Source organism: Nestor notabilis, unplaced genomic scaffold (genome assembly GCF_000696875.1).
Source record: "Nestor notabilis isolate BGI_N333 unplaced genomic scaffold, ASM69687v1 scaffold2529, whole genome shotgun sequence".
Lineage (NCBI taxonomy): Eukaryota > Metazoa > Chordata > Aves > Psittaciformes > Psittacidae > Nestor > Nestor notabilis.
The window spans coordinates 1-26,626 of record NW_009942168.1 but is presented as its reverse complement, the minus strand read 5'-3'; the positions used below and the strand labels follow the sequence as shown (position 1 = coordinate 26,626).

Here is a 26,626-nt window from a genome sequence, read left to right as displayed (position 1 = left end):
ATTGTCTTCACAAACCAAATATGTAATCAGAAAGTGAGATCTGCTTGTTCATTCTAGAGGAACAGTGAATGAGTAGAGCCAATATCCTGGCAAACTGACATACCAAACATTGGTATAAAATGGGTAAGTAAGTTAAGTGTTCCCAAAGTGTCTTCCAAGCATATTTACAGACTAAACAAGAAATAAATGCAGATCCAGACTGCGACTTTGAAGGATCTGAAGACATTTTAAAAGGCAGTTGTAGAAGTTGGTGTCTCAGCATTCATGTGATATTGATTCCAGTAAAAATTAAACTCAGGATCTTTAGGGTTGCAAAGGACCTTTGAATATCATCTTGTCCAACACCACTGCGAGGCAGGGCCACCTAGAATCCTTTATTTAAAACAACCATCAATTTTCAGACAGTCGTAAAAGACCCACTCTGCTTTCTGTAGAGCTTTAGCAGAGTATAGGTTCTCTTCCATAAAGGTTTTAGCAATACTTTTGGAAGGAAATAATGTTTCATACTTGCACACTTAAATATTTAGTTGTTTTTCCCCAATTAAAAACTGATCTGCTGTTCAACACTGTGTACTTTCCTACTGTGACTGGTCTATGGTAACAACACAATATATTTAAAGATAATTGGAGAATAATTTAACAGCTTGTTTAAAGTAGCGATTGCACATCTTGCAAGATTTCACAATATCCCTATCTTTAGTTTCCTTCTGTGAGCAATACTAGGATACATTTCAAATCTCAACTCCTCTACTAACGTAATGTTGTATCCAGGTGTATTCAAGAGTCCACAAAGACATTAGTAAATGATCTGTAACAATAAATCTCCCAGGCGGGATTTTTTTCTTCTAATATTCTATGTGATGTTTACATTCCTATTGGGTTTTACATTGTTGTTGTTACCAACTGTTGTGGTTTAAGCCCAGCTGGCAACTTGGAACCACGCAGCCGCTCGCTCACTCCCCCCGCTTTTCCTTCCTCCCCCCGCTCCTGGAGGGATGGGGAGGAGAATCGAAGGAATGTAACTCCCACGGGTTAAGATAACAGCACTCCAGTAACTAAGGTATAATACAAACCACTACTGCTACCAGTAATAATGATAAGAGGAATAACAAGGGAAAAGGACACAACCGCTCACCACCCGCTGACCGATACCCAGCCCGACCCGAGCAGCGATCTGGGCCTTCCAGGTAACTCCCCCCAGTTTATATACTGGGCATGAGGTGCTGTGGTATGGAATAGCCCTTTGGCCAGTTTGGGTCAGGTGTCCTGCCTCTGCTTCCTCCTGGCTTCCCCTCCTCTCTGGCAAAGCATGAGACTGAGAAAGTCCTTGGTCAGAGTAAACATTACTTAGCAACAACTAAAAACATCGGTGTTATCAGCATTGTTCCCAGACTGAAAGTCAAAAACACAGCACTGCACCAGCTACTAAGAAGGAGAAAAAATGACTGCTGTAGCTGAACCCAGGACACCAACTATTTTACAAAAGTAGAAAGAGCTTTTTTTATTTCCCAAAAAAATTCACATACTGTGTGAACATTCATCTTAAGACTTTGAACTCATGAGATGGTAAGCTTTTATGGAGTGGGGGTTTATTTTTATATTCTGGGAGCCACTAATTAGTAGTAGCAGCAGGAAACAGTAAGGCATGCTGATGCAATATACCTGCCTCTAGGTGTCAGACAGTTCATCCTTCTCAACACAAGGATTAAAATCTACGCAGGGCACAGCATCAAAGAGCGTGAAACTCTCAAGCATATACAGAGCCCTGCAAGTGTTTCAGGTCTTGAAGGAGATAGCCCTGAAAGTAGTTCCATGAAATAAAACAAATAAAACCCACATAGTACAAAGAGCCAACACTTCTTCTAAAAGAAGTGAATGGATACCTCCAGAGATGGGACTAATTTATGAAGAAAAAAAAAAGATCAATATAAAAGAAACAGAAAAAGTCTATGCTAGACCAAAATGAAGGGCCAACCCCTGCAACCAAAGCTGCAGAGTGGAACTGCCCGTCTTGTGTAAGCACTTGCTTTTGTGTGCAAAAACCAAGTCAATATACTTTTGGCTGTTACACCCCAGAAACAGGGTAGGCTTGGAATTGAAGTGACTCTTATCATGGTCTTAGACTAGCCACCACTGGATAAGCAAAAATAATGTTATGGAATCAATAAAACCCACTTTAATGGAGAACCATATTAAATGAAAATCCTGACTACGATCCTAGGGTGGGAAAGGAGAAAGGCAAAGCCAAAGTTCCAAAGATCCAAAGCTAAACACCAAGATATCAGTACATGAAGTACTAACTTAATTTGACTAGGTTGGAAGGAATTATACTTGTGTTATAGTAGGAACAAAATAATAATATACATAAACATGCTCTTGCTTAGAATCACTTATCAAAATAATTTGAAGAGCATTAATATGTATAATATTTATATAAAATATTGCAATTTAGCTGGCAAAATGCAATACTCAGCCCTCTGAGACAAGAGAGAGAGTGTTCTCAAACAATCTCTCAAGCAATAAGCCCAGGCCAGAGTCCTCCGTCACTGTTTTCCAGCATACACACAAAACAAGGAATGCTGCATTTTCTATATAAATTGAAAGTTGCTATTGTACAAAAGTTGCTGTTTCCTGGTTCTCTCAAAGGATTTGCAGTATCTTGATTATGCCTTCCCTTTAAGAATTCCAAAGTCTAAGAACTTCCGAGTTATCCAAATTCAATCTGTCATTTCAGCCTGATCGTTAATTTAATGGAAATGAAGTACACACTTCTCTCACGGAGAGTACATAAGGCCACTTCATGAGATTTAGGTACATCTAGATTCCTCTGTATTCTTGGTCTTCATTGTTTAGTCCAGCTATTTATTTGTGACAATTTTCAGCAGCTGCTTTCCCTTGCAACATAGCCTGCTAAAAGAGCAGGGCACTTCTGTAAATATTGTCCCTCATCATATACTTCCTTTCAATATTTAATCACTGCTTCCATTCAATTTTTCACTGCTGTTCTCACAAACCCCACTTCAGGATCATCTTTAATGGCCTATCAGCTGTTTCCAAGGCATGTCTAATGCTGCTGCAGTCCAAATTTAGCTTTATTCCTCCAGCTCTTTACCCTCTGTCTACTTAAATAAGCAACCAAAAGACCTATTTTTATTTTCTAATGACTTTTGGGATGGGTTTCAAATGACTGCTGAACTCATACATGGAATATTTCTCCATCTTCAAGCCATGAGAGAAAGATCTACATAAGCCATCATATCTTAGTTAAATTAATTACATATAAAGAAAATACAACTAATTATAACAAAATAAGTAAAGGAGATGCTAGGTCTTTGTTTATACTATCTTAGTAACTTAAGCCATTTTTCCAGTATTCTTCTCAAAAGTTTGGAAGCAGAGGGAAGCAGTGTGAAGCTGGATTACCAGTAAGCTTAGCATTCAAATATCAGTTCAATGAAACAGTGAAGGAAGAGTAAACAAGCAAATATGGTGGAAGGTGCAAATGTGTTTGGAAGGGAAGAATGGAGCTCAAAATAGAAGAGAAATCAAGTAGCACCATGAAATATTTGTAAGTCTAGGAAGGTATAATCCAGGAATCATTATACACCAGCAGCAAAGGTCAAATGCTATTTGTTTGAACAGTATTGTTAGGAAAAAGAACAAAGGCTTCTGTTCGCATCATAGTTTTAAGAGTCTGCTGACACAAACAGATGTTGGAGAATCAAATTCTAAAAGTAATTGTGTAACTTTCTCCCCATTTTTGCTACTACCAAAAAGGTGGCATTGGGATGAGCTTATGTTCTAACACCTCAAGGTTTTTTGAGAACTACCTCTTAAAATTCTTTCAAAGTAATTTTCAGAGACACAATTGCTATGTTGTCTGAATAAACTTACTTTCCTATGTGAGTAAGCCTGCATTCAGCCTGCTGCGTAGAAGTCGTATCCAGAGTCAGAACGTGCCCAAAACCCAATTCCAGTTTACCTTTAAGTTGCTTCAGGACAGAAAACATTAATGGAGTTACGTAATCTCTCAATCCTGAAATAAAGAGAAATATTGGGAAATAATTACCTCAACAAATCCAAGGGGAAGGTAGTTCATAAAGCATATTCCCTACGGTTCATCTGTGTCTGGAACAGGAATTAAAATGAGCCAAAAAAGCATTTCTAAAAGACAATCTTCTGTTTCTGTTGAAGGAAATATACAAATGATGAGGGATATTGTGTGTGTGTGCGTGCGCGCGCATTGCAGAAGGCCTTGTTTTATCGCAGAGTAAACCTCACTGAAGCTGGCTTCTTGTTCTATTCAAGAACACTTAAGAGAACAAGATCTTGGTTTTAAGAGCTAAAATAGAGCACTCCTGCATGCCCAGAAAGTAAAGCCAAAGGAAAATGACTTTTTCCTTTTCTGGAGCTCAGCAAGCTGACAAGGGGCAATGCCAATCAAACAGAATGTCCTTGACCTGACACCACTAAACAATCTCCTTGCTAAGAACTGACACAGTAATGACAACTTGTGGGACCCTGCCACATCATTTCCATGTATATGCTGTAGGTACAACTCCTCCTGAGAATTTACATACCTGAAATAAAATGTTGAAAGCAGGTAGTTGTTCAGAATACGTTTTTATTTTGAAAATACAATTTGTGTCAGATACAGTTTTGTCAGAACACCAAATAACTAGCAAATCCACTAAAACAGGTAAAATTTTATTTAACAATCAACTCTGGTGAGTTACTCAGAAAATGTAACATTAAAATTACATAATAGGAATTTTATAAATCACAGAATATAATACTGCATTTGGATCATCCAAGCCCAGTTTAGATGTTTTCATCTGTTTAGTACTGATGCACCTATAAAGCACGAATAGGCAGGAATTCAGCAGAAAGGGCTTGTTACTGATATGTTAAGAATCCAAGTTTATTAGCAGAGAAAAGATAATACAGATTACATTCTGTTATTATAAACACTAGTAAATACGTAATTTAAACTTAGCTATAGAAAGGAACCCTAATTCCCTGCAAGACCTGATGAAGCCAAAGGAGTAAGCAGCACCCTGTCGGAACGGACAAACCAGTTCCTGAAGACTTTACCACAGGGAAATAAACTGGGATTAAATATATATAACACAGCCTCGATTCTTGGAAGAAGAAAGAGAACCAAAACAAATGCAAGCTTTATAACGTGTTTCCTCTGCAGCAGTCCATGAATGCTCCGTGGTGAGTTTTGACCCGGAAGTCGCCCAAGGGATTGCTAGGATTTTGGTCTTTGCCATCAGTGTAGCTTAGTTTTCTGTATACCCTATGGAAAAGATTTGTTTAGATGATAAAATAAATTATGCAAAAATGCTATCCTTTCTGAAACTACATTGAACGTAATGAAATTGAAAGAAGTCACTGGGGCAAGGTATCCGAAAATCTTGACTGTGAACAGCAGCAGGACTCCTTACTTGCATTCCTGTGTGCTTTCAGCTGGATAGGAAAATTTTCATCCTATGTCATTTTAATGTCTCAGTAATGCTACTACATTAACCTATTATATATAAATATCTACTGAACTTTGATACGTAATCTTTGAATGTATTCACAAATAGCTAAAAGTGAGAGACAAGTCAGAATAATATTGTTTCCTTGCATAGAATTTAATAATGTCATACTTTTTTTAACATCTATTTTAAACTATTTTGGTTTACATCTGACAATAAAGTATAGCAGTATAGCTGCAGGACAGCAGTCACACAGAGCTGAAGAAAAGTTTAATACTTATAAACATTTCCTTCTCCAAAATATATCTTTCATAATGATCTTCTAGATAAAGGCAATCAAGTTCCAGACAGGAAGATGATATTCTTTTTCTTTCCCCAACTACTCGTTACATCATACAAATCAGCAAACATGCATTTGTGTAATTAAAGAACAAAGAAATAGATTTTATTCCAGATGGCTTGGCAAGAAAGCACTCTGAAATCCTGATTTCCTACTCTTTCTTAAAAACTTAACTACTTACGTGCATTAAGGAAAAGAAAACCTTTTCCTTCAGAACAAGTACTAATCTCATGGAGATGGCTATTTTTATGGAGTCAGGAAAAAGAAGAAAAAAGAAAAAAAGCAGTAATCAGTAGAACTGAGCAGAAATTTACTCAGCTAAGTGGGCATACTTGACATCACAGAAACAGCCATGTATCCTCATCAGCTTGACTTCAATGTTCCATGATGTCAAAAACGACAGTCTTTATTAATATTGTTATGTATATGTATTACAAGATTAACCCAGAATTCCATCTTTGCTTAAACTGAAACTTTTTTCTTTAAATCATGCAGCTTCTTTTCCAGTTAGCTTCTCCTCAGGAGTAGTTTAAAAATGCATTCAGGCTTCTTTTGAAGTTTTAATTCCAGCATTGACAGAAAATTATTATGTCAGCTGTATGATCATCTCAAGCATATCATCACTGAGTCTGGGAAGGCAGTGTATCTTGTGGTGCCAAATTAGACATTTAGGCAGAAAACATGTAAAAAGTGTTTTGGAAAATAAAAAGAGAACATGTTTAGAGAACTTTCAATGATTTTTTTTAATTTTGGTGTCTATTAAATTAGTTTGTAAATAAAAATCCAAGAGATATGGAACATAAGAATGCTTTAAAAGTCACTTATTTTCTAAGAAAAGCAGATGTAGTAGGCCAGTATCCAGGAAGCTGGAAGGAGTGTTCGCCTTCCAGGGATCTAACTACATTGGCAAGAATGATAACAGCAGGAGAAAAGGATCTTGGATATCTTCCAGAGCCACTGTTTGTTTACACAGAACCAAAATGCAGGTAACTATGCTCAAGTGTACAGAAGCTCACTCTTGAAAGTCTTTTTTTTCTCTTTTTTGGCAATATACTATACTCCCCACACCCCAAGGATCTGAGAAGACGTGTTAGCTCAAACACACAGGTAGAATCAAAACAATTCTATAGTTATATCTAAAATGATAAATGCCTCTCTAGTGAACACAAGATAAGGACTAGAGCAGCTATTCATTTAGGCCATCTTACTAACTTGTGTTCACTGGCTATCCATGCTGAAGGCTAGCTAGTTTTTTTCCACAAACGCTTACCTTCTAGTGTCCATATTCAATCCAGGTTTGATTAGCATGGGCTGTACCAAGGATCCTTGATGATTTTCATTCTAGAAGCATGCGTGTAAGCTACAACCTCCATATCTTTAACATAGGTGCAGAGCAGCAAGAATGTCTTTTGACATTTCCCCCACCCCCCAAAAGACACTTACCTTTGGTGGCACTTCGAGAAATTTCTGGGATGGCTGCAATTCTTCATTGCACCAGGCCAACCAGCGCGGACATCTGCAATCCCAGATTCTGGTGATGAAAAACAGTAGCATGAAAAGGGCAAGAACAACACTGAGTAGTACAGGCACTACATTATGTTGTTAAAATACTAGCCTACTAAGGCATTGGTAATATTTCACTGAGCAAATTTCCTTATCAAAATATTCTAACGTAAAAATTAATTTCAAATACATTTTAAACACTGAATATATTGACGTACAAGCCAGGTTTCAAAATACTTATATTTTATCACCATTAGAAAAAGGTAGAAAGAGAATAAACTGTTGAGTCCAGAAAAAATGTAATACATAAAGTATGAGTTAAAAAATTGAGGAAGGAAAAATAAGACAGTCCACCTCAGTCAAACTCTTTACAATTAATCAGTAATGAAAACGCAACAAGGAGAGAACCATGCAAGTAAGTGCATTCCTTCTGCCATTTTCTTATTGTATACCAGCTGACAATATTTCAAGTCACCTTCCTCAGTATTTTCCTTTATGTTAGTTATCTTGATGATAAGGTTCATAAAATACAGAAAAATACAGAAAAACAAACATTACTGATTTTACTTAGAAGGAAAAAAAAGTTCAGGTTGTGCTATAAACATGTTTTAACCAAAATCAGATTTTTAAAAGGAAATTAAAAGATTAACATCTAAAATCTCAAACTAATGTAGGATTTTTTTATTCTATTTTATTTTTCTAATAATTCTACTGTCCTGAATTGGCAGAAGTCTTTTCATCCAGATTAATTACCTAAGCACATGACAGAAGTCATGCAACAACTCAATAGTAAGTTTTTGTAAAGCTGAAGAATCCAAACAAAAGCATTTGGTTATTAAAGTAGGATTAACAAGCTATGTGTTTTGTGTTGATCATTTACATGCAGGAAAGTAAAAGCAACAGCAAACTTCAAATAAAATTAAAAAAAGGAATAGAAAACCAGCTGATAATATGCAACATCTTTAGTAGAAAAAGTCCTGGCTAACCCAGAGAAAATCTTTTTTGAACAGCTATTAACATGCTATTCAGGAAACCCTTTTCTGTATAGATTCTATGCTTTTTGGAACACTTAAACATACTCAATCACTGAAGAAAAAAAAGCAGTCACTTAAACAGTGGTCTATTCAGATCTATAGATTTACCCTTTGAAGAAGTGCTCATGATTGTTAAAGTAGCAATCCATAAAGTTTCTAAAACTAACCTTGCAGGGAAGTTCCAGGAATATTAAGAGAGATTTTATCTGAAGAGTCATGAAAGCCACAGTCCTAAAAATAAAGCATCAGCAGATTACATTGATGGAAAAACTCACGTATTATTTCACAGCTTGCCTCCAAGAAAATAACTGGGAACCTGGTAATAAGGGTCCGATTTAATATTTAAATCAACAAGTCTAACAATTCCAGTGGAACCCAGTAAAGCTTTGTTTGCCTCATCTTGTCCATCTATAAAATGAACAAAACATCATCATTTCAGAAGTACAACACCTTAATTAAAAAGGTCACTGTTTGAGATTATTTTAACCAGTGACACAGTCTATTAAAATGTAACAAAATCTCTTGCCGAGCATTTCATAACCATTTTCAAGGTTATGAAATATAGTGAGCTTCCTTACATGATCCAGAACTGATACAATTTCCACCCCCAAACACCAAACCTCTAAAAGAACTCTACTGACCAAATAGCACGAGGCATATACTGTCACTAAGTTTAAATAGATTCCAGACCTAACCTATTTTTTTTAATAGCTTTTCCAAATATCAGCAAAGAGTGCACAATCATTTATTTATTTACTTTTTAAAAGGTTCTTAAGTACCTGACTCTGACAGTCACAACTGTCAAAAAAGCTGGGGCTACTATCATTGTACGTGTTCAAAAAATCCATGCCAACTGTCTGAAGATTGACGTTTTTTCTGTGAGAAACTTGTTGACATTGTGCTGAAGGAGAATAATGTTCTGGGATATTTTTCAGTCGCTTTACTGGTGAACAAGGAAGATCATTTTGAAAATTTCCTAGTCTTTTAACTCTGGGAATTGCAAATAAAGTTCTAACAGGTGAGTTTACAAGAGCATTTACAGTTTCAGACATCTGTATTCCTTCATATTTCCTTAAATTTGAAGCTCTCTGAAACCCAGGAAGTTTTGGAACAGCTTCTCCACACAACTCCTCATAGATCCTGTCAAATTCTCTATCATAGTACGTATCAGAGCTCACAGAATTACTTAAATTACTCTTCACTAATCTTCCTTTCTCTTCAAGGTTTTGTGAATTTGAAAGAGGTCTTCCTGATGTCAAAGGCTTTTCGATTTCTTTGGAACACAGTTTGTAGTAGAGCTTTTCAAATGCGTCTTCGTATTTCTGGGGCACGTTTGAAGTACTCTGCTCCATAGACAGTGAGGAAAATGAGTGCTCGCGCTGGAAAGAAGTTAGTCTTTCAGAAGTTAGGTTTTCAGGATTTATTAGCGAAGTATTTGGTGCTCTTGCAGGGCAACAGTTTGTGACTGGTGTAAAAGCCTTACTGTTGCCGTAGGAACTGCAAGTACATGAACACAGCCTTAAGGCACTACCAAAAGGAAAGTTAGTTTTTTGAATTTTACTTTCTTTTAACAGGCGAAGTGCTGTTGACCCTGAGCTGGCAGTAGATGTTGTAAAACAATGTTCTGAGGAACATTTATAAGCTAATTTTTCACCTTCTTTGCATTTTGAATTCTTCAGCGAGACAGTAGTCTGTAACTCATCTTCAACGAGAAAGGTCTCTCCCATTCTAGCCATAACATTAGGAAAATGGGTCTGTTTGGAAACTCTCTGGCTTTTTCCAGATACCAAATGGTGTTCTAAACTTGAATCACAGTAGTCTGCTTTGTTTTCATTTGTATCAATGTAAGAATAAGGTACCAGACCTGATAAATTATTATTGGAACACTTGTCATCACAGAGTTCTCTGTTCTCATTTCCAAATGTTTGATTCTGGGTGTCTTCACTTCTATTGCTACGTATGTTGGATTGTGGTTGCTTCAGATTAAAAGGTCTGAACCCTCTTATTTTGTCTACAGTGACATTGAGCTTTGGTCTTCTAGAATGCCATCTTTTGTGCCTTAAGCATCCAAACACATATTTTAACTCTTTTCTCTGAGACTGCTTTGTCATGAGCCTTGTAAGTATCTTTACCATCGCTGGATACAAGTCTGCAAGAGTTACATTGCTCCAGGAGCATTCCTCGTCTGCAGACTGGTACTCCTCCAAGACACTATCCCAGCAACTTCTATTCAGTTCTGGAGAAGGCAGATCCCTGGACATGATTACAGTATTTGGTGAAATGGGAACACTAGGAAATTGTAACCATAGAGATTTGGAAGAACATTCATTTGAAAACTCTGCTTTATTTCTGTTAATGGCAGCCTGGTTGCCTATTCAAAAAACAAAACAAAACAAAACCGCAAATGAATCACTAAAGAAACCAGAAGGAAAAAACCCACAAACCCATTAGGGCACTTCCAGTAACATATTACATGACTTAGAAACAATTGCATATGGTATGGATAGTGTTACTGTAATAGCATATTTCACTAAACATTTTTGCCAGGCTAAGTAGATGATTAACATACAATCCATTTTGAAAATATTGAAAGGTTTTTGCTAGCTATATTGAATTAAGAGACTACACAAGACAGAAGTGAAATGTGTTGGAAAAAGCTATTAAATAAATTAGCTTAATATATAGATATAAAATATTTTCATTATTGAGGCTTTGCTCTTTGTGGATCTCTGAGCAGGAGGAATGGCCTTATCCTACAGGTTTTGTTACTCTATTTCAATATTACTTCATATCTTTGTACTTGGCTAGTACCAGTGCAGCTTTACTTGCCATGAAGCATGATGAAGGCAATGCTTTTTGTAGCTGTTGGGCTTAAAAACGTTTACACCAGACATCTATCATAGGATTGGATCAAGTATGGAAAGTTTCTGAAGAAAGTTTACTAGCGAAGTACCACTTTTGAGTACCAGCAGACCCAAAGTCATTCAATTACATTCCTTTGAATTTAAGATATGCAATTAATTTCATCTCACTGAGCTTAATGTTGATGAATTTTGTAGCTATGCATATTTTTCCTGGGGCTATTTAAGAAAAGCTCTTATTATGTATACAAGTTATTTAGTTTCTATTTTTCAAATAGATTTTGCATAAGCAAAATCATGTCTAACTTCTCTTCAAGAATTCAGCCTGTTGAACTTTTCTGTTGGATAAATAGTACCTCTGGGCTTTCAATAAGTTAAATATTTATTTCTAATAAATTTTAAGGAAAACACATTTCATAACTAACATATTTGACTAACACTCACAAGATTTAGTTGTACCCATCAATTCTTGCACTGGTGAAGCTAAATGAAGACTTTTCAATGAGTGTTGAGGTGCTACCTGAAAAACAAAGAAACAAGAGACACATAATCTAATACCCTGATCTTGTTGCACATGAAAAGTAACATCAAAACCTTATTTGTGACTCTTCCTGCTCTCTCCTTACTATATTAGATCCTGTAGAGTTATGGTTCTAAGGGGTTTAGTTAATTTTAGACAAGGGGGGAAAAAGTCTAGTCTAAGAGTTCACTAAGAATTGTTGTTACCAGTTTAATCTTAGAAAGCTAGTTATCATTTTTGTAACTTCTACATTATGTATCATATTTTAATTGTAGAAGCATAAAATGGTTAGGGTGGGAAAGGACCCTAAGATCATCTAGTTTCAACACCCCTGCCACAAGCAGGGACACCTCCTACTAGACAATACTGCTCAAGGCTCTCTCCAACCTGTCCTTGAACACTGCCAATCCCTTTCCCAAATAACATAACTTACACATGGATACATACACCAGGATAATCAATACATCTCTGGCAACTCCAGTAGGAAACAGAAGGCGTTCCATCCAACACAACCTTTTGCCTCCAATTCCCTTTACCCCCCAAAACCAAAATAAGCTAAACCACCACTTTTCTCTTCATACCTCAAATTTAGACTTTTCAGAAACTTACTGAAGATCAATTGAAACATCAGGGTTCAAAGAAGAAAGTAAAAATTAAATAAAAAAGAAATAAATTGGTATAATCTGTTTCTTACAAATCATTGCTGTCAGAGATCTGGAGATGCTGCGATATTTATGTAGACAGCAAGCAAGAGAGGAACAATAAAACATCAGAGAAGTTGTATTAGAATTCATTATGCTGCAGAGTTAGAGAGTTCTTATTTATTCTAATTAGCTAAGAACAGGAGAAATATGTTACCGTAATCCATTTGGGAATATTTCTAGCATTCTCTTGTACTATCACATCCACTTGAACTTTTACTTTCTCTTGATTTTTCCCATCATCTACATTCAGATTCTTAAAGGGGAAAAAAAAAAAAAAAAAAAAGTAAAATGAAAAAAAAAAAAATAAAAGGAGAAAGGAAAGGAAGGAGGAAGGGAATGAAAAGAAAGAAAAAAAAAAAAAAGAGGAACTGAGCCAGTGTTGAGCTGCCACATTGCAACTTCTTTTTCAGCGTGCTGTGGTTTGAGTGCTCCATTCGTTTCAAACAGGGAAAAAAAGGGTTGGAGAGAAACGGAAAAAAAAAAAAAAAAAAAAAAAAAAAAAAAAGAGATAAGTAACTAGTTTATCGATGTAGGCAAAAGCACACAGTGCCCCAAAAAAAAAAAAGGGAATTAGTCAAAACATGTAAAAGTTACTGACACTGACAAAGCCGAACATTACTCAGGTCTGTTTCAAACCAGTGTTATTCAGATGAGGATATCCTACCAGCATAAACTTGTTTTAACGTATACATTTTATGTGGGGAAAAAAACCTCCAAACAACTGAGAAAGAACTGTATGTGAAGACACGTAAAAAGGAAAAAAAAAAAAAAAAAAAAAAAAAAAGAGATAAGTAACTAGTTTATCGATGTAGGCAAAAGCACACAGTGCCCCAGAAGACCTGATAAAAGCAAAACAAAAAAAAAGGAAAAAGCCCTAGTGTTAGGTTACAAAGCACTGGTAATCAGGGCTGCAAATATTTACAAGTATTATTAACACCCCATGACTTCATATACAAATTAGGATCTACTCTGTAACACATGTAAAATGTAAAAGCATTTGGTGATAAACAGTAAATGTTTCTCTTTAGTGAAACTTCCTCTCTGAAGCAGTCTGTATTAGCTGTTGTCAAAGATATGACAATACCTAGTGCTATGCTAAACAAATAAAGAAAGTAAATTACCTTTTTGGTAATTTGTACGTGAGAAAGAACAACACAGGATTAGAATGGCTGTGCACACAAAGCATGTGTTGTATTTTTCTCCATCACTGTAACTATTTTGGGTAGTCCTGATACCCACTGACTAGTTAGGGAAACAACAGCAGAAGATTCCAGTCTGCTTTTGTTATGGCAGGCCTTTTTTAAAAGTTTCCAGTCTGTTTTTGTTAGGCCAGCCATTATTTCAGATTAACCGCTTTTTAAAATCATATTACCTCTTTATACTGGACTCTCAGGTGAATGATCGTATTTTCTGTAAGTGTTTTCACTTTGTGATTCATCTGGTTATTCTTTTTCTATACCTGTAATAGCCTTCCTCAGGGTTGCCTGTTCTATGCAATATATTGTACAGCTTTCTCTGATATACTGATCATACCAAGACATAATATTACTTCATGTTGGTCTTCATGACATTATTTATTGAAACTTTCATTTGCTATACTTACTAAAAATGTGCATTAAGATGCAGACTACACAGAGCATTCTGCTGACTGGCATATGTAAGCTATTCAAAAAGCTCAATCATTTCTATTGAACACAAAATTATTGCATTGCATTAGACACCAGACATTTTTACCTGGACGTGAATGTCTTCAAATTTTCTTCTTACTGAAACTATATCAGAATCACTTTCTTCACCTATAATTTGAAGATAAATAATAAATAAAATCCAGTTGAACTCAAAAATCAAAACAGAAATGTTTTTAAACACACCCTGTATAACTTACTGACTAAATTGGTTTCATTTTAGAAGACTTTTCTACACTAGAATTTTTTTAATCTGTATTACATTTTCAAGTCCAACTGAAAACCATGGTTAAGGGTTCAAGAAGAGTGAAGATAACTTGGTTGTAACCACTTCTTCAAGATTCATGCTAACTATTTTGGAGAGTAAAATATTTTCAAAGTATTGTTCTGCAGGATTCATTAATGCATGCATTCCCTCTCATTTCCAACTACATTCTGAAGTATCTCAACAAAAATAGCAAGGACCTTCTACCATTCTTCCTTTTCTTAGTTTGTTATTATCAAGACTTTATCTTGATTTTTTATTATCAGGACTTGCTTTAGAACTGCCAAAGTGAGAAATAAGAGTTGAAAATATTAGAAAGCATATTCAAATCTTCCAACTCAATATTTAGGTATTCTATGGGTATTTTCATGAATGAAATGCAACAGACCATCCAACTCATCATTAGCCAAAGCCTCAATCTTTCAGGATCATAAAACACATAACTGCATTGTAAGCCTGCAATTCTGAATTTTCCTGGCTGTTATATCTTTATTCCACAATTGTGTTCACTGCAGGGAGGGGAAGAGCAACCCTGAAAAGGAAAACAATGAGTGAAAATAATCTTGGTTATGATATCTACCACATTGCTGCCTCTTCAATACTATTCTTAAATTACTAAAATCAGAATGAAAATCTTTCTTAGCTAATCCCATCTTCCTTTTTTGTTCCCTATCAGTGTAATCATCATCTAAAGCTCCGCAGACAGCTGATGCCATAGGGCTAGGATAAAGATACATATGAAAGAATTGCTATTGTCTCTTTGTGGGAGACCAGACAATTTCACATGTTCCAGTGAAAACGTTAAGCAACCAGAGGGTTGCCTTTGACAGTCTACATGACCCCAGTAGAACTTTAATAACCAAATCCCATACTTGTCAGATTATCAAAGTTTCTTCCCACAAAACTAATGGAAATTGTGGTCACTTTATCTACAGGAAATCAGTTACTAAGCATCAATAGTGGAAGAAGCAATAAGAATGTTAATCATAGAATCAGCTAGGTTGGAAAAGCCCTTTAAGATCATCAAGTCCAACCTTTGCCCCGTGTCCTGGGTTCAGCTACAGCAGTCATTTTTTCTCCTTCTTAGTAGCTGGTGCAGTGCTGTGGTTTTGACTTTCAGTCTGGGAACAACGCTGATAACACCAATGGTTTTAGTTGTTGCTCAGTAATGTTTACTCTGACCAAGGACTTTCTCAGTCTCATGCTCTGCCAGAGAGGAGGGGAAGCCAGGAAGAAGCAGAGACAGGACACCTGACCCAAACTGGCCAAAGGGGTATTCCATACCACAGCACCTCATGCCCAGTATAGAAACTGGGGGGAGTTACCCGGAAGGCCCAGATCGCTGCTCGGGTCGGGCTGGGTATCGGTCAGCGGGTGGTGAGCAATTGTGTCCTCTCCCCTTGTTATTTCCCTTATCATTATTATTGGTAGCAGTAGTGGTTTGTATTATACCTTAGTTACTGGACTGGTCTTATCTCAACCCATGGGAGTTACATTCCTCCGATTCTCCTCCCCATCCCTCTGGGAGCAGGGGGAGGAAGGAAGAGGTGGGGGGGAGTGAGCGAGCGGCTGTGTGGTTCCAAGTTGCCGGCTGGGCTTAAACTACGACACCTCAGGACTGCCAAGTCCATCACCAGAAACCATGTCACGAATGGCCTCATCTATATCTTTTTGAACACTTCCAGGGACGATGATTCCACCACTGTCCTGGGCAACCTGTTCCAATGCCTGAGCACCCTTTCAGAGAAGAAATTTTTCCTAATATCCAGTCTAATCCTCCCTTGACACATCTTGAGGCTGTTACCTCTTGTCCTATCACTTGTTACTTGGTAAAAGAGAGCAGCCAGCTCCTCTCTCCATCCTCCTTTCAGGTGGATGCAGAGAGTGGTAAGGTCCTCCTGAGCCTTCTCTTCTCCAGAACCCCAGTTCCCTCAGCCATTCCTCATCAGACTCATTGCCTTTCTCTGAACCTGTTCCAGCAACTCAGTACCTCTCTTGTAGTGAAGCGCCCAGTACTGAACACAGTATTCAAGATGTGGCCTCACCAGTACGGGGGGATGATCACCACCCTCGCCCTGCTGGCCACACTATTGCTGGTACAGGCCAGGATGGTGTTGGCCTTCTTGGCTGCCTGGGCACAAGCGGGCTTATGTTCAGTGGCCCTCAATCAGCACCCCCAGGGCAGACCAACACTTTAATTATACCTGTTGTTAATAGGCTTTGCATACTTTTGGAACAAAAATTATGTATAAAACCTGGAAAAAACACTGCCTTCATCAAGACGCGTGAAACATTCTACATGAATGCTAAAGATGAAAAACATGACAAAGCTAAAGTTTTAGCTAAAGCAGCTAAAGACATACCTTTAAGAAAAAAAAGTTAGTATGGCCTATTGTTAACCGGTACAGGCCAGGATGGAAAAAAAAAAAAACCAAACCAAACAAAAAAAACCCCAACCAAACAAAAAAAGAAAAACCAACAAAAAACCAAACAAACCAACACTCAAAAAACCAAAGCCACGAGACACCTAGGTGAATTCCACTTTTAAATGCAGAATCCAATCCCACATCTCTAAGAATCTAATTTCCAGGTCCTACTGCATTTGGAGATAGCTGCGACTCACCGAGGTTGCTATAAATCCTCTCCTGTCTCTTCCTGGAACATTCAGAAGAGAAGGAGGAGGAGTGGATAATCATATTCTTGTATGCTGCTACGAAGATACCGCAGCATGAACTGCATCACTCGTTTGTCCCATGAGTGCAGAAGACACAAAGGACACTTTGAGAAGCCAAGCTACAGATGCCTCTGAAATTTGTTTCGCATCCTCTCAAATGAAAGGAGGATAAGTTTCAGATTGTTGTTTTCCCCTCAACAGAGAAGAAATCATCTGCCTTGGAGACAGCTATGCAAACGAAGCACCTAATATATACCAGAGTATTTAAACACCACCTAACCATATTTTGCTGCTACTACCCTTTTAATCATTAAATGCTGGTTACCATCTAGCCATAGTTCAGCTGATGCAAAACAGTAAGCTTTTATATACACAAAAATAAAAAGGTTTAGAGTAATACAAGTTTTAAACATTTAAACAACAGTCATTCAAAGATTGTTACTACTAAGTAATACAATTAAATAATTATTTTGGAATACAAGGTCAAAACCACCCAAAACTTTGCAGACAGGGCACAAGACTGACGCTGAACCTGTTACAAACACTACTGAAGACTTATTTGTTGCAGGACAAGCTGAATGCAATGTTTGTGTCTACCAACCACTAGAAATTATTGTATATATGTAGTTGTAAATTAATGTATTTATTGCAATTGTATATATTGTAATTGTTAATAAAACTTCTATTGCAACTTATGTCAAAGCTTTACTCTTCCTTTCTTTATTAAGAAAATGCAATTAAACATATTCCACATTGACTTTTCAACATATCAGGGATTCAGGACTGAGATTTTAAAGAGTAACAGGGGTATTGATTTCATAGTACTACCAGTACCACAGTTTCTGGCTGTTCCTATTCTCTACTTTCTGAAAGGGTGTAGAATACTTAAAATTATTTTTACTATATTGGAAAACTATGAAAAAGTTATTTGCAATCTTTTTCAAAAACTTTAAAAAAAGGTAGATAGAAAGTAAATTAAAAACCCACCTGTGTCAGATGTATCCACATGGGAGTTCTCAGGAGATTCCTTAAAAGCACATGAAAGTAATTTTAAGACCTGGTAGCATAAGCTATATTAACTAGTCTGTAGAATTTTCTGCTCTCACTAGTTGTTCAACTTTTTGGGGACAGTGGTGGTGGTGAAACAAACAGAGTTATATTCCACAAACTATGTCCAAATGACACCATCTTTATTAACAAATTTGTACACAAATCTGTCTTGATTCATATCTCATTACTCTACGGGGAAAACTGTTTTCTTCCCAGTCCTATATTCAGACAAACAATGCAAGGAGAAGCTATTATACAAAAGCAAAACACAGTTGACAGATGAATTCTAATCACCAAATTCTGTATCTACAGGAGACTCTATTATTCATGTTCTAAATCATATGAAAAATGTTTAAACTGCCCACTGTAAACAATTCTTAATTGCCTACTTCAAACAATCTTGATACAGTATTTCAAATAGGGGGTTTTTTTTGCTCTATTTTGTAGAAGTTGCATAAAAAGCTCATTTCTACGGATAAGGAGCCTTTTCTAAATGTTTACAGTCTACATTTGACACCATATTCTCCAGAATTCCTAAAAAAAAAAATAAAAAAAAAAAAATAAAAAATAAAGTCTAAATCCCTTCTGGCCCTTCCAAACATAAAATCAGTGCATAGTGAGTTAAGAGGTCACCAATAAAATAAGACAATTCTAACTACCATCTATGTAGAACAAAAAGTTAGGAGTGACCAGTAAGAAGGCCCATATCACTCCTCAAATGCTGAGTATTTTCTCCTTAAAAAGATAAGAAGTCGAAAGAAGTTATTCTAGATGACCACAGATTTTTTAAAATGGTAATTTAACAAGTTAGACACACACACTGCCTAACAAAAAAGACATTTGATGGTTTAAAGCCTATATCCAACTGCCTTTGGATATCTCCCCCTTTACATAAACTTAAAAGGGTAGAATTCTGCCAAAATCCATGGCTGATATGGCTGCTACTCAATATCCTAAATATTACAATGAGGGGGAAGATATGTAATTATATGAAACATATGCAAACCCGAACACACAAACAGCATATATAGGGACATTGTAAAAAAAGGAAAAAACAAAAAGAATAAAAAGACCCATGAATCCACTGTCACAAAATGTATTAGACCACCAAATATACAAGCCAAAACTTGAGTTCATCACCATCCCAAAGCACAGAATGTATCAGTGAAGGAAACAATCAGGGGAAGTATACAGGTGATCAACATTAACTAAAACCTGAGATTTTAATTTTAAATGAACACATACCCAGTAAGTAAAGACACATCTTTCCTAAAATAATGCAACTATAATTGAGGAACTACATGAGAGGAAATATAAAACAATTGTTTAGTAAGATACCTGAAGTTTAAAGAACTGCAGTGAAAGAACTGCATTAAAATACCTTAAGCCCTCAATTATTTTTTTTTCCCCAGAAGTACTTCTTTAAGGAGAATAAAGTCATTCAATTCAGCAATTAGTAGGTCTTTAAAATCTAATTTTATAGCTATGGTACAGGACCACCTGCTCATGATTTTTTTCTTACCTTTTGACTACATAAATACATTTTCCCAAAGAGGTTTTATAAAAGTAGATGCAATGTGGTGCCCATACCTGAGATACTGTTGGACGTTCATCTTCAAAATCACTGGTCTGTCGATTTGACATTTCTTAGCATGCATGGGAGGAAAAAAGATAATTTTATTTCAGTCTGATAGGTCACAGATCAATGCTGTACCTGAACTCGTTACTTCATCATTTGTATATACTCTTATCTTGAAAAATATTTAACAAACACTTAACAAATGTAGTACATAGGACTGAGGAAAAGAATAGACAAGCGACAGAACAACATTCTAGTCAAACACGGCACAGTAATTCTGACCAGAGATGTACATCTACCGTATTACATGTTTTCTTCTTAACCCATAAAGCACCACAGAAAATAAAATTTGTCCCTTTATCAAGTGGTATCACTTTTAGAAAAAGATAGCTGCAAACTTTTTGTGAATTTTTCTTGGCAGAGACTGAAAAGGACAAGACAAAGACTAACTACTCCTGACACCTGAAGGTAGAGCCAAAAATCTCTATTGCATCTTTCTAGTGAATTTTGGCATTCAGGGGCTTTCCAAAACACTATGCCTGTCTTCCTGCACAGACTTACACACAATCTTTGTGGGCTGTTTCCCCACTCTCCCCGCCCCTACTTTATTTCATAAGAAGCAATATAAAAAGCGTAAGAGCTGTTTATTTAGCAGACATTCCCACTTTTTACATTTCAATCTATACTTTGTTCTTCATTAGCTGTACAACTCAAATGGATTTAAATGAAACTCAAAAGATATTAGACTCACAAAGTAGCTATCTTCAAATAAATGAGACTTTCACAAAGGCTTATTTCACAGTCAGCCTCTAAGCCAGATATTGTTGCTATTAAAATTACTCAGACCAAAACCTGTTTTCATACAGCTGAAAAAAGTTACATTTCTAACTGTTGCCTTGTTAAAGTTACCTGTAACAATCTACAATCCTTCAAGTCAGTATACAGTGCATATGATTATGATGTGCACATAAAAATTACTTCATAAATCTATTGTTAATACTGTATACATTACAGAAATTTAATTTTTCCCAGAAGAGAAGATCTTTGTCTCCAGACCTATGACTCTGCTGGTACTAAAGCTGTAGTGGGACTTCTCAAGATGGGATGCATGTGATAAACTTCAACTTAAAATATAAAGATAATACATGTGCTTTAGCAGATATGTTTATGCTAAATAAAGCAAATTTGTTTAATGCCAAATTTGTTGTCCTTGGTTTCTTTCCTGTGTTTCTGTTTCCAGACCAGCTGATGTCAAATATCACAAATTACTTTGCTTTTTTTTTTTTTATTAAATTGTGAGAAAACTTATCTCTTACCTAACGCAGGCACATAGGCACTATTTACCTCTATAAAAATTTCATATTACTTAATAGTGCCAAGCATACATCTAAAGATCTCAATTTTTCTAAAGGCTTAAAGCATAGAGAAATGTAAAGATGTCATCTACTGCTTCTTCCATTTTAAAGCCATACCTAACTTACCTCTAGAAGTCTAACCTATTCTTAAGAGCAACTCCATATTCTCCAAGAAATGTATTTCAGGACTTCCTTATTGTTTACATTTGGAAAGCTTTTCTAATATTTAACCTAGAGGCTTACTTTTGTTTTCTCTCCCTCACCCTTTAAATCTTAATCATCAGTGGCTCTAGTAATTTCCCCCACCTCTTTTCTGACTCACTCCAGCCAGTCAAGCTACTATCGAATACAAAACGAAGTACTTCACCAGAAGTTTTATCACTGTTACACAGCACAGAAAAGCTCTTTCGTGCTATGCATACTAGGCACCTGTGCATATCTTTTAGGACAGTGTGCGCTACTCTTGGCTGGCTCAACCAACCTCCAAAATTGACTCTTCCTGCTTTTAATTATTCCTACATGTCTACTACATTGAACTTCTCTGCATGGAATTACACAAAGTTTACTTTAAGTTTTAGCCCCAATTTGTCAGATTATCTTTCACAGTGGTCATCCCTATTTGGTATCATCTGCAAGTTAATTAAGGGCATGCCCACTTCTATTTACTTAAATAAAGTATAAGCTAATAATTTGCTCAGGACCATTTCGGTCCTGGAAAAAAAATCCTTCATGTTTTCCCCTCAGTTTGGACACAGACCATTGATAACTATTCTAATCATAGTTTCCTAACCAGTAGGACACTGGGCTATAAAACCACTCTCTCATACAAAGTTAATGAAGTGTATTATACCACTGAAAGGCTCTGGCTTCAGCTTGTAACCTCAAGAAATATATGTCCAGTATTTTGCAGAAAACTACAGTAATGCTTCCTTTAGAATATATTAGACCCATCAGCATATATTTTCTAGAAATTAGAGGCAAAGGTATAGATAATCTGAATCTTTGTGTATCAGACCCTTATTTCCTGTCTCAACATTTTAATTTAATAGGCTGATACAAAATATATACCTGACACCTGTATGGACAAGTTTTTTGGTAGGACTCTAAGAGAGACGCTACAGGTTGTGTTTTGTCCTCAGCTGTTCAGCATGAAAGTTTCTCAGATAAATGTCATAAAACAAGCAACAGCAAAAAAAATAAAAATAAATAAAAACACCCACGTCAGAATCTTAAGAAAATACCTTTGCTGTGCTACACATCCCCCCGTCATTTATCTCAATAAAAACATGTGTTCTATTGAAAAACACCTCTCCTTTCCAGAACAAGGAGAAAATATTCAGATGTCATATCTCTCTCAGTAGTATCAGAATTACATTTTGTTGTGCAGTCTTGATTTGACTTCCATCACGATACTTGGTCTTTAATGAAATAACCATACACAACTTTTTCTTCCAGGCAGCCTGATTTACTCAATATACAGAACAATCTGCTAAATTTTTGATAGCTCATCATGTGACTTCATGAGATTCTTTTAACACATATCTTTTAACATGCCTCCTTATCTAATTATTTTCAAAAAGATTGCAACTTCCAAATTTCTCCACTTTTACACCCATGTAAGTCAGTTGGAATTCTTAGATTTGATGAACTGACAAATACAACAAAAAACTGTCCGTTTAACCAATATGAGGAGATCATTTTAATCAGTTTGTGATGATAGCAACATCAATTATAACGTATTTATTAATCTTAAACATTTTAAACTACATTTCAAAATCCTTACAAATGTAAGAATTGCTGGGTTTTTCAGTGGTTCCCCCCACAAAAAAAACCAAAAAACCCACAAGAGAGTATCCTAAAGTTTACCATAAAACCAGGACTGCTTCTATTAAGTGAAGACTGGATATATTAATTTATAACACTTATTCATTAGAAAACACTTTACCTGCATTCCTTTGACTTCCTTTATTCCGCTGCAATTAGAAATAAAAAAAAAAAAAAAACTTAAAAGAATCTTAGGCTAGTAAAATTATTTTAACTGATACCTTTATTTAGTTTGGTACATCTTACAACTAGGCACTTCATAAATAACCATTTGATTTCCTTCAGGTTTCCCACTGCCTGACCAGAAAAGCCACAAATACGTCGTAAAACTTACCCTATCATTCAGTTCTTCTTATACTGTTGCTGTTCAAATCACTTCAAGAACATAAGCTATAGCTACCTTGGCCCACATAAGAGGCTAAGACAGAGAACTCCTCTTACAGTCCTTAACAGATGTAGTCTCTAAAGTTATGCAGCAATGCCTAGTAGGTGACACACAAAGTATTACCAGGAGTGGAAAAGCAAATACAGACTCCTTTCTGACTCCATTAAATCCACTCTTGTTCCCAAAGACTGAAGCTCATTCCTCATTCCCTCACTCTGTGGGGTTCAGAACAGAATGCAGAACTTCTGTGTTAAGTGCCAAAGCACATCACATGATTTGGCTTTTTAGACAGATACTAGGAATGTAGCAGCAAGGCACATTTCGATAGTTATGTGAGAAACACAGATTTTGACAAAGTTCACTGCTGAGTGCTTAAGGGGGAATTTAGGAAATAGAAAAAGAAAATAGTGCTTGTTTAATATAAATACTCAGTACAAAAAAATACAGATAATATGCTGACAGCAGTAATGGCTTTAGATTGGCACAAATAGCGCGTGCTGAGACTGCAAAGATACTTTAATTACTCTAGCATTATTTTATAGAAAAAAGTGTAAAGATTAAACTGGTAAGCCCTTTAGAATTTAAAAGCTGATTACCTGAACCAATCTAAATCGATCAATGCATGTTAACTTCAATGACAATATTGTAAGGAAATCCAAAAATATGTTCCCCCATCAGAGAGCATTTTAAAATATTTTTCCAGGTTTCCCAGTGGTGCTAACAACTAGTAAAACAGTCATCTGTTTAAGTCTAACTCATCTGACAGACTTAACCAATCTATCCTAAAACCTTATTTTAAAGCAGATGTTGACTTCATTGATTAATACCTCTTGCAAATATATGGCACAGCAAAATTAAAATGTATTCCTATATATAAAACTATTCCTACATTTTGACTGCATAGGAGGACTACATTGTTAAATACCTGAAATAATTCCTTCTTCCAGTTTTTTTTCTTCTTGGTTGACACTTGCCCCCATTGTTTTATTCCTAGAAATAACAAGAGATGCCAATATGAACATAGGTTTTCTCATAACACTGCCAATACCAAGTATCATTCTAACAAACAAAACATTTAGGAAAAACATGTTAATATTAACAAAATATTATCAAAACCTGAATTTCCTCTAGTACAATTGTTGAAATAAAAACTTACAGGGAAATAAATAAGAAAATATCCAGATGATAAAAAAAGGGGAAAAAAATGTGCAAATTATTTTACTTTTTGAATGTTATTTAAGCCAGGTACACTACACGGTAACTGAGGTTAGCTAAAGCCATAACTCAGGCTCTACAGGACTGAGATCCATATTCATCCCATACTGAATAGAGGTTGCTAAACACAAGCCTTTACAAATCCAAGACTCTGTATTACAGTGCTGTGTGCATGTTTCTTCCCTCTCCAGATGGACAATGTATATAAAACACCGCAAAATACAAGCTTCTCAGTCTGTAAAACCCTTTAGAAAGTAAATCATATTTGGTACAACAATTATATTGTGCTCAATCCTGTGATAGTACTTCATGTGTATGTCCAGTAAGTTCTACTTTACAAGAATTGATACAGCAATCTACATATCATAATCCTCACTTCAGTGATAATAAAAAATGTCAGAGCATTTCATTTCCCGTTAAAGCCACCAAGACACTAAGTCACAAGTCCCACTAAAACCCTAAGCAATGCATTTTAGAACAGCAAGGTTTTTTTCCACAATAAGCTTTCCGTAAGCATCATCACCTCTATAACAGATCAACAGTTACAATGAAACACTGGAAAAATGTGATATGGCACAATGTGGTATAGATTTACACTAACCACATGGCAACATTCAATGGAAATGAATGAGACTGTCTGCCCAGGCCACCCTGATATTTGACATAACTGAAGCTTATCAAAGCAGCCTTCAGAATTCTGAGCAGAAACTACACAAGCCATTCATGCTTATCAACTTCCTGCTAATACTTGTTTCCCCTCAGTCTTCTCCATTTTGATTCTTCCTCTTACTAGTCATCCAAATATGAACCACTGTTATGCTGAACTTTGCTAATAATTCTTTTTTGTTGTCTAAAACTGCGTGCAAAAGACTAACACGGGGCATATAAACAAATTCCCCAGGTATTACATGCATGTATAAAAGTTCACATATGACATGCCATACTTAAGCGGACAAATACACTATCTGTTGTAATGAAATGTTATATGACTGCCAACAAGCAGCACATAAATATCAAAGCTTAGAGAAGTTCTTACCATCAGGCGTATCGTAAGTGAGAGTTTCCATGGAAATAAGTAGATCATCTTCAAAAGGATGATTATACTAAATAAAAAAAGACCATTAAAGATTAGAATAAATGATTAAAGCAATGCTTTTAACATGAATTTTAAGTATTGTTTTTAAATAATCTTGTTTTGACCAAAACGTTCAATTATCAGTATGTTGTTTTATTGGCTGAAATTAGAAGTCAGCAACCCGGAAATATTAATTTTTAGAGGAAACACACTTATTTTAAGCATATATGTAAGTCATTCAACCTCAAGGCATAAACCAGTCACAGTCAGAACAGTTTTCAAAGAGTTTTCAAAAGCAGTTAAGTTACTCTATTAAAGAGTTTCTTCTGAACTTCCCCTCCAGGAAATGGTAGTAGTCACTTAGCCTACAACTACAGCTCCCTACATGCAAAAATTCCAGACTTGGCCTTATGCCAGCACCAAGACATTAGAACAAAACACTTCCCTCAATGGTAGTGTCGACATCACTGAATACACACATGCAACCCTGGACAGAATTTTATGGTTCCCACATCTTTTCATACAAAATGGCTCTGAAGTAAGGATTCATGGAGGGAGTCACATGCTTTCTTCCGTAGTTTCACTGAAAATACTGGCTAATTTGGGTTAAGGGCACCATAAAGACACTTTGGACTTAAAATTAAGTCACTAATTCAATATTCGCAATACCGGATCTAGGTCTTAAGGACATATTCGAGAAGCTGGCTCTTTTGTAGCTAACTCATGCCAAGGCACAGGGCTGCACGGCTCAGCACGAACTGCAAAGCTGCAAGAAGCCCCGGGTGACAGCTGCTTTTGGCAGCCAGGAGAAATAAGTTGTGACACAACAAGTAATTAACTGTCAAGAGAATTCAGTTCCTGCACATTAGTACACAGATAGAAAATGGAACCTGTCAGTAATGACAACCCGGGACTTAGCGGTGGTCAGGCAGAAGAGGAGCGGAGAGTGCTGCCGCTGCCTGAGGCGAGATGCGCAAAGTGCCGTGCTGCTTAACAGCCTTCCAGAGGGACGCACAAGGGAAGCCAGGCCCGGCCACCTAACACACATTTCCGCGAAGGAAACCGTAAGCA

At 36.3% G+C, this 26,626-nt stretch overlaps 1 protein-coding gene across 1 annotated transcript; it reads right to left on the bottom strand.

Annotated features, from left to right (window-relative positions):
- Positions 1 to 5,178: 5,178 nt before the first annotated feature.
- Positions 5,179 to 25,583, bottom strand: LOC104410948 (the record flags this gene model as incomplete). The annotated part of the gene is made up of 11 exons (XM_010021253.1): positions 5,179 to 5,302; positions 7,270 to 7,357; positions 8,531 to 8,594; positions 9,143 to 10,734; positions 11,684 to 11,744; positions 12,603 to 12,701; positions 14,183 to 14,244; positions 21,424 to 21,437; positions 23,410 to 23,423; positions 24,191 to 24,255; positions 25,517 to 25,583. Coding segments are annotated over 11 exons (2,250 nt in total), but the record flags the coding sequence as incomplete, so codon positions are not given.
- Positions 25,584 to 26,626: the final 1,043 nt, after the last annotated feature.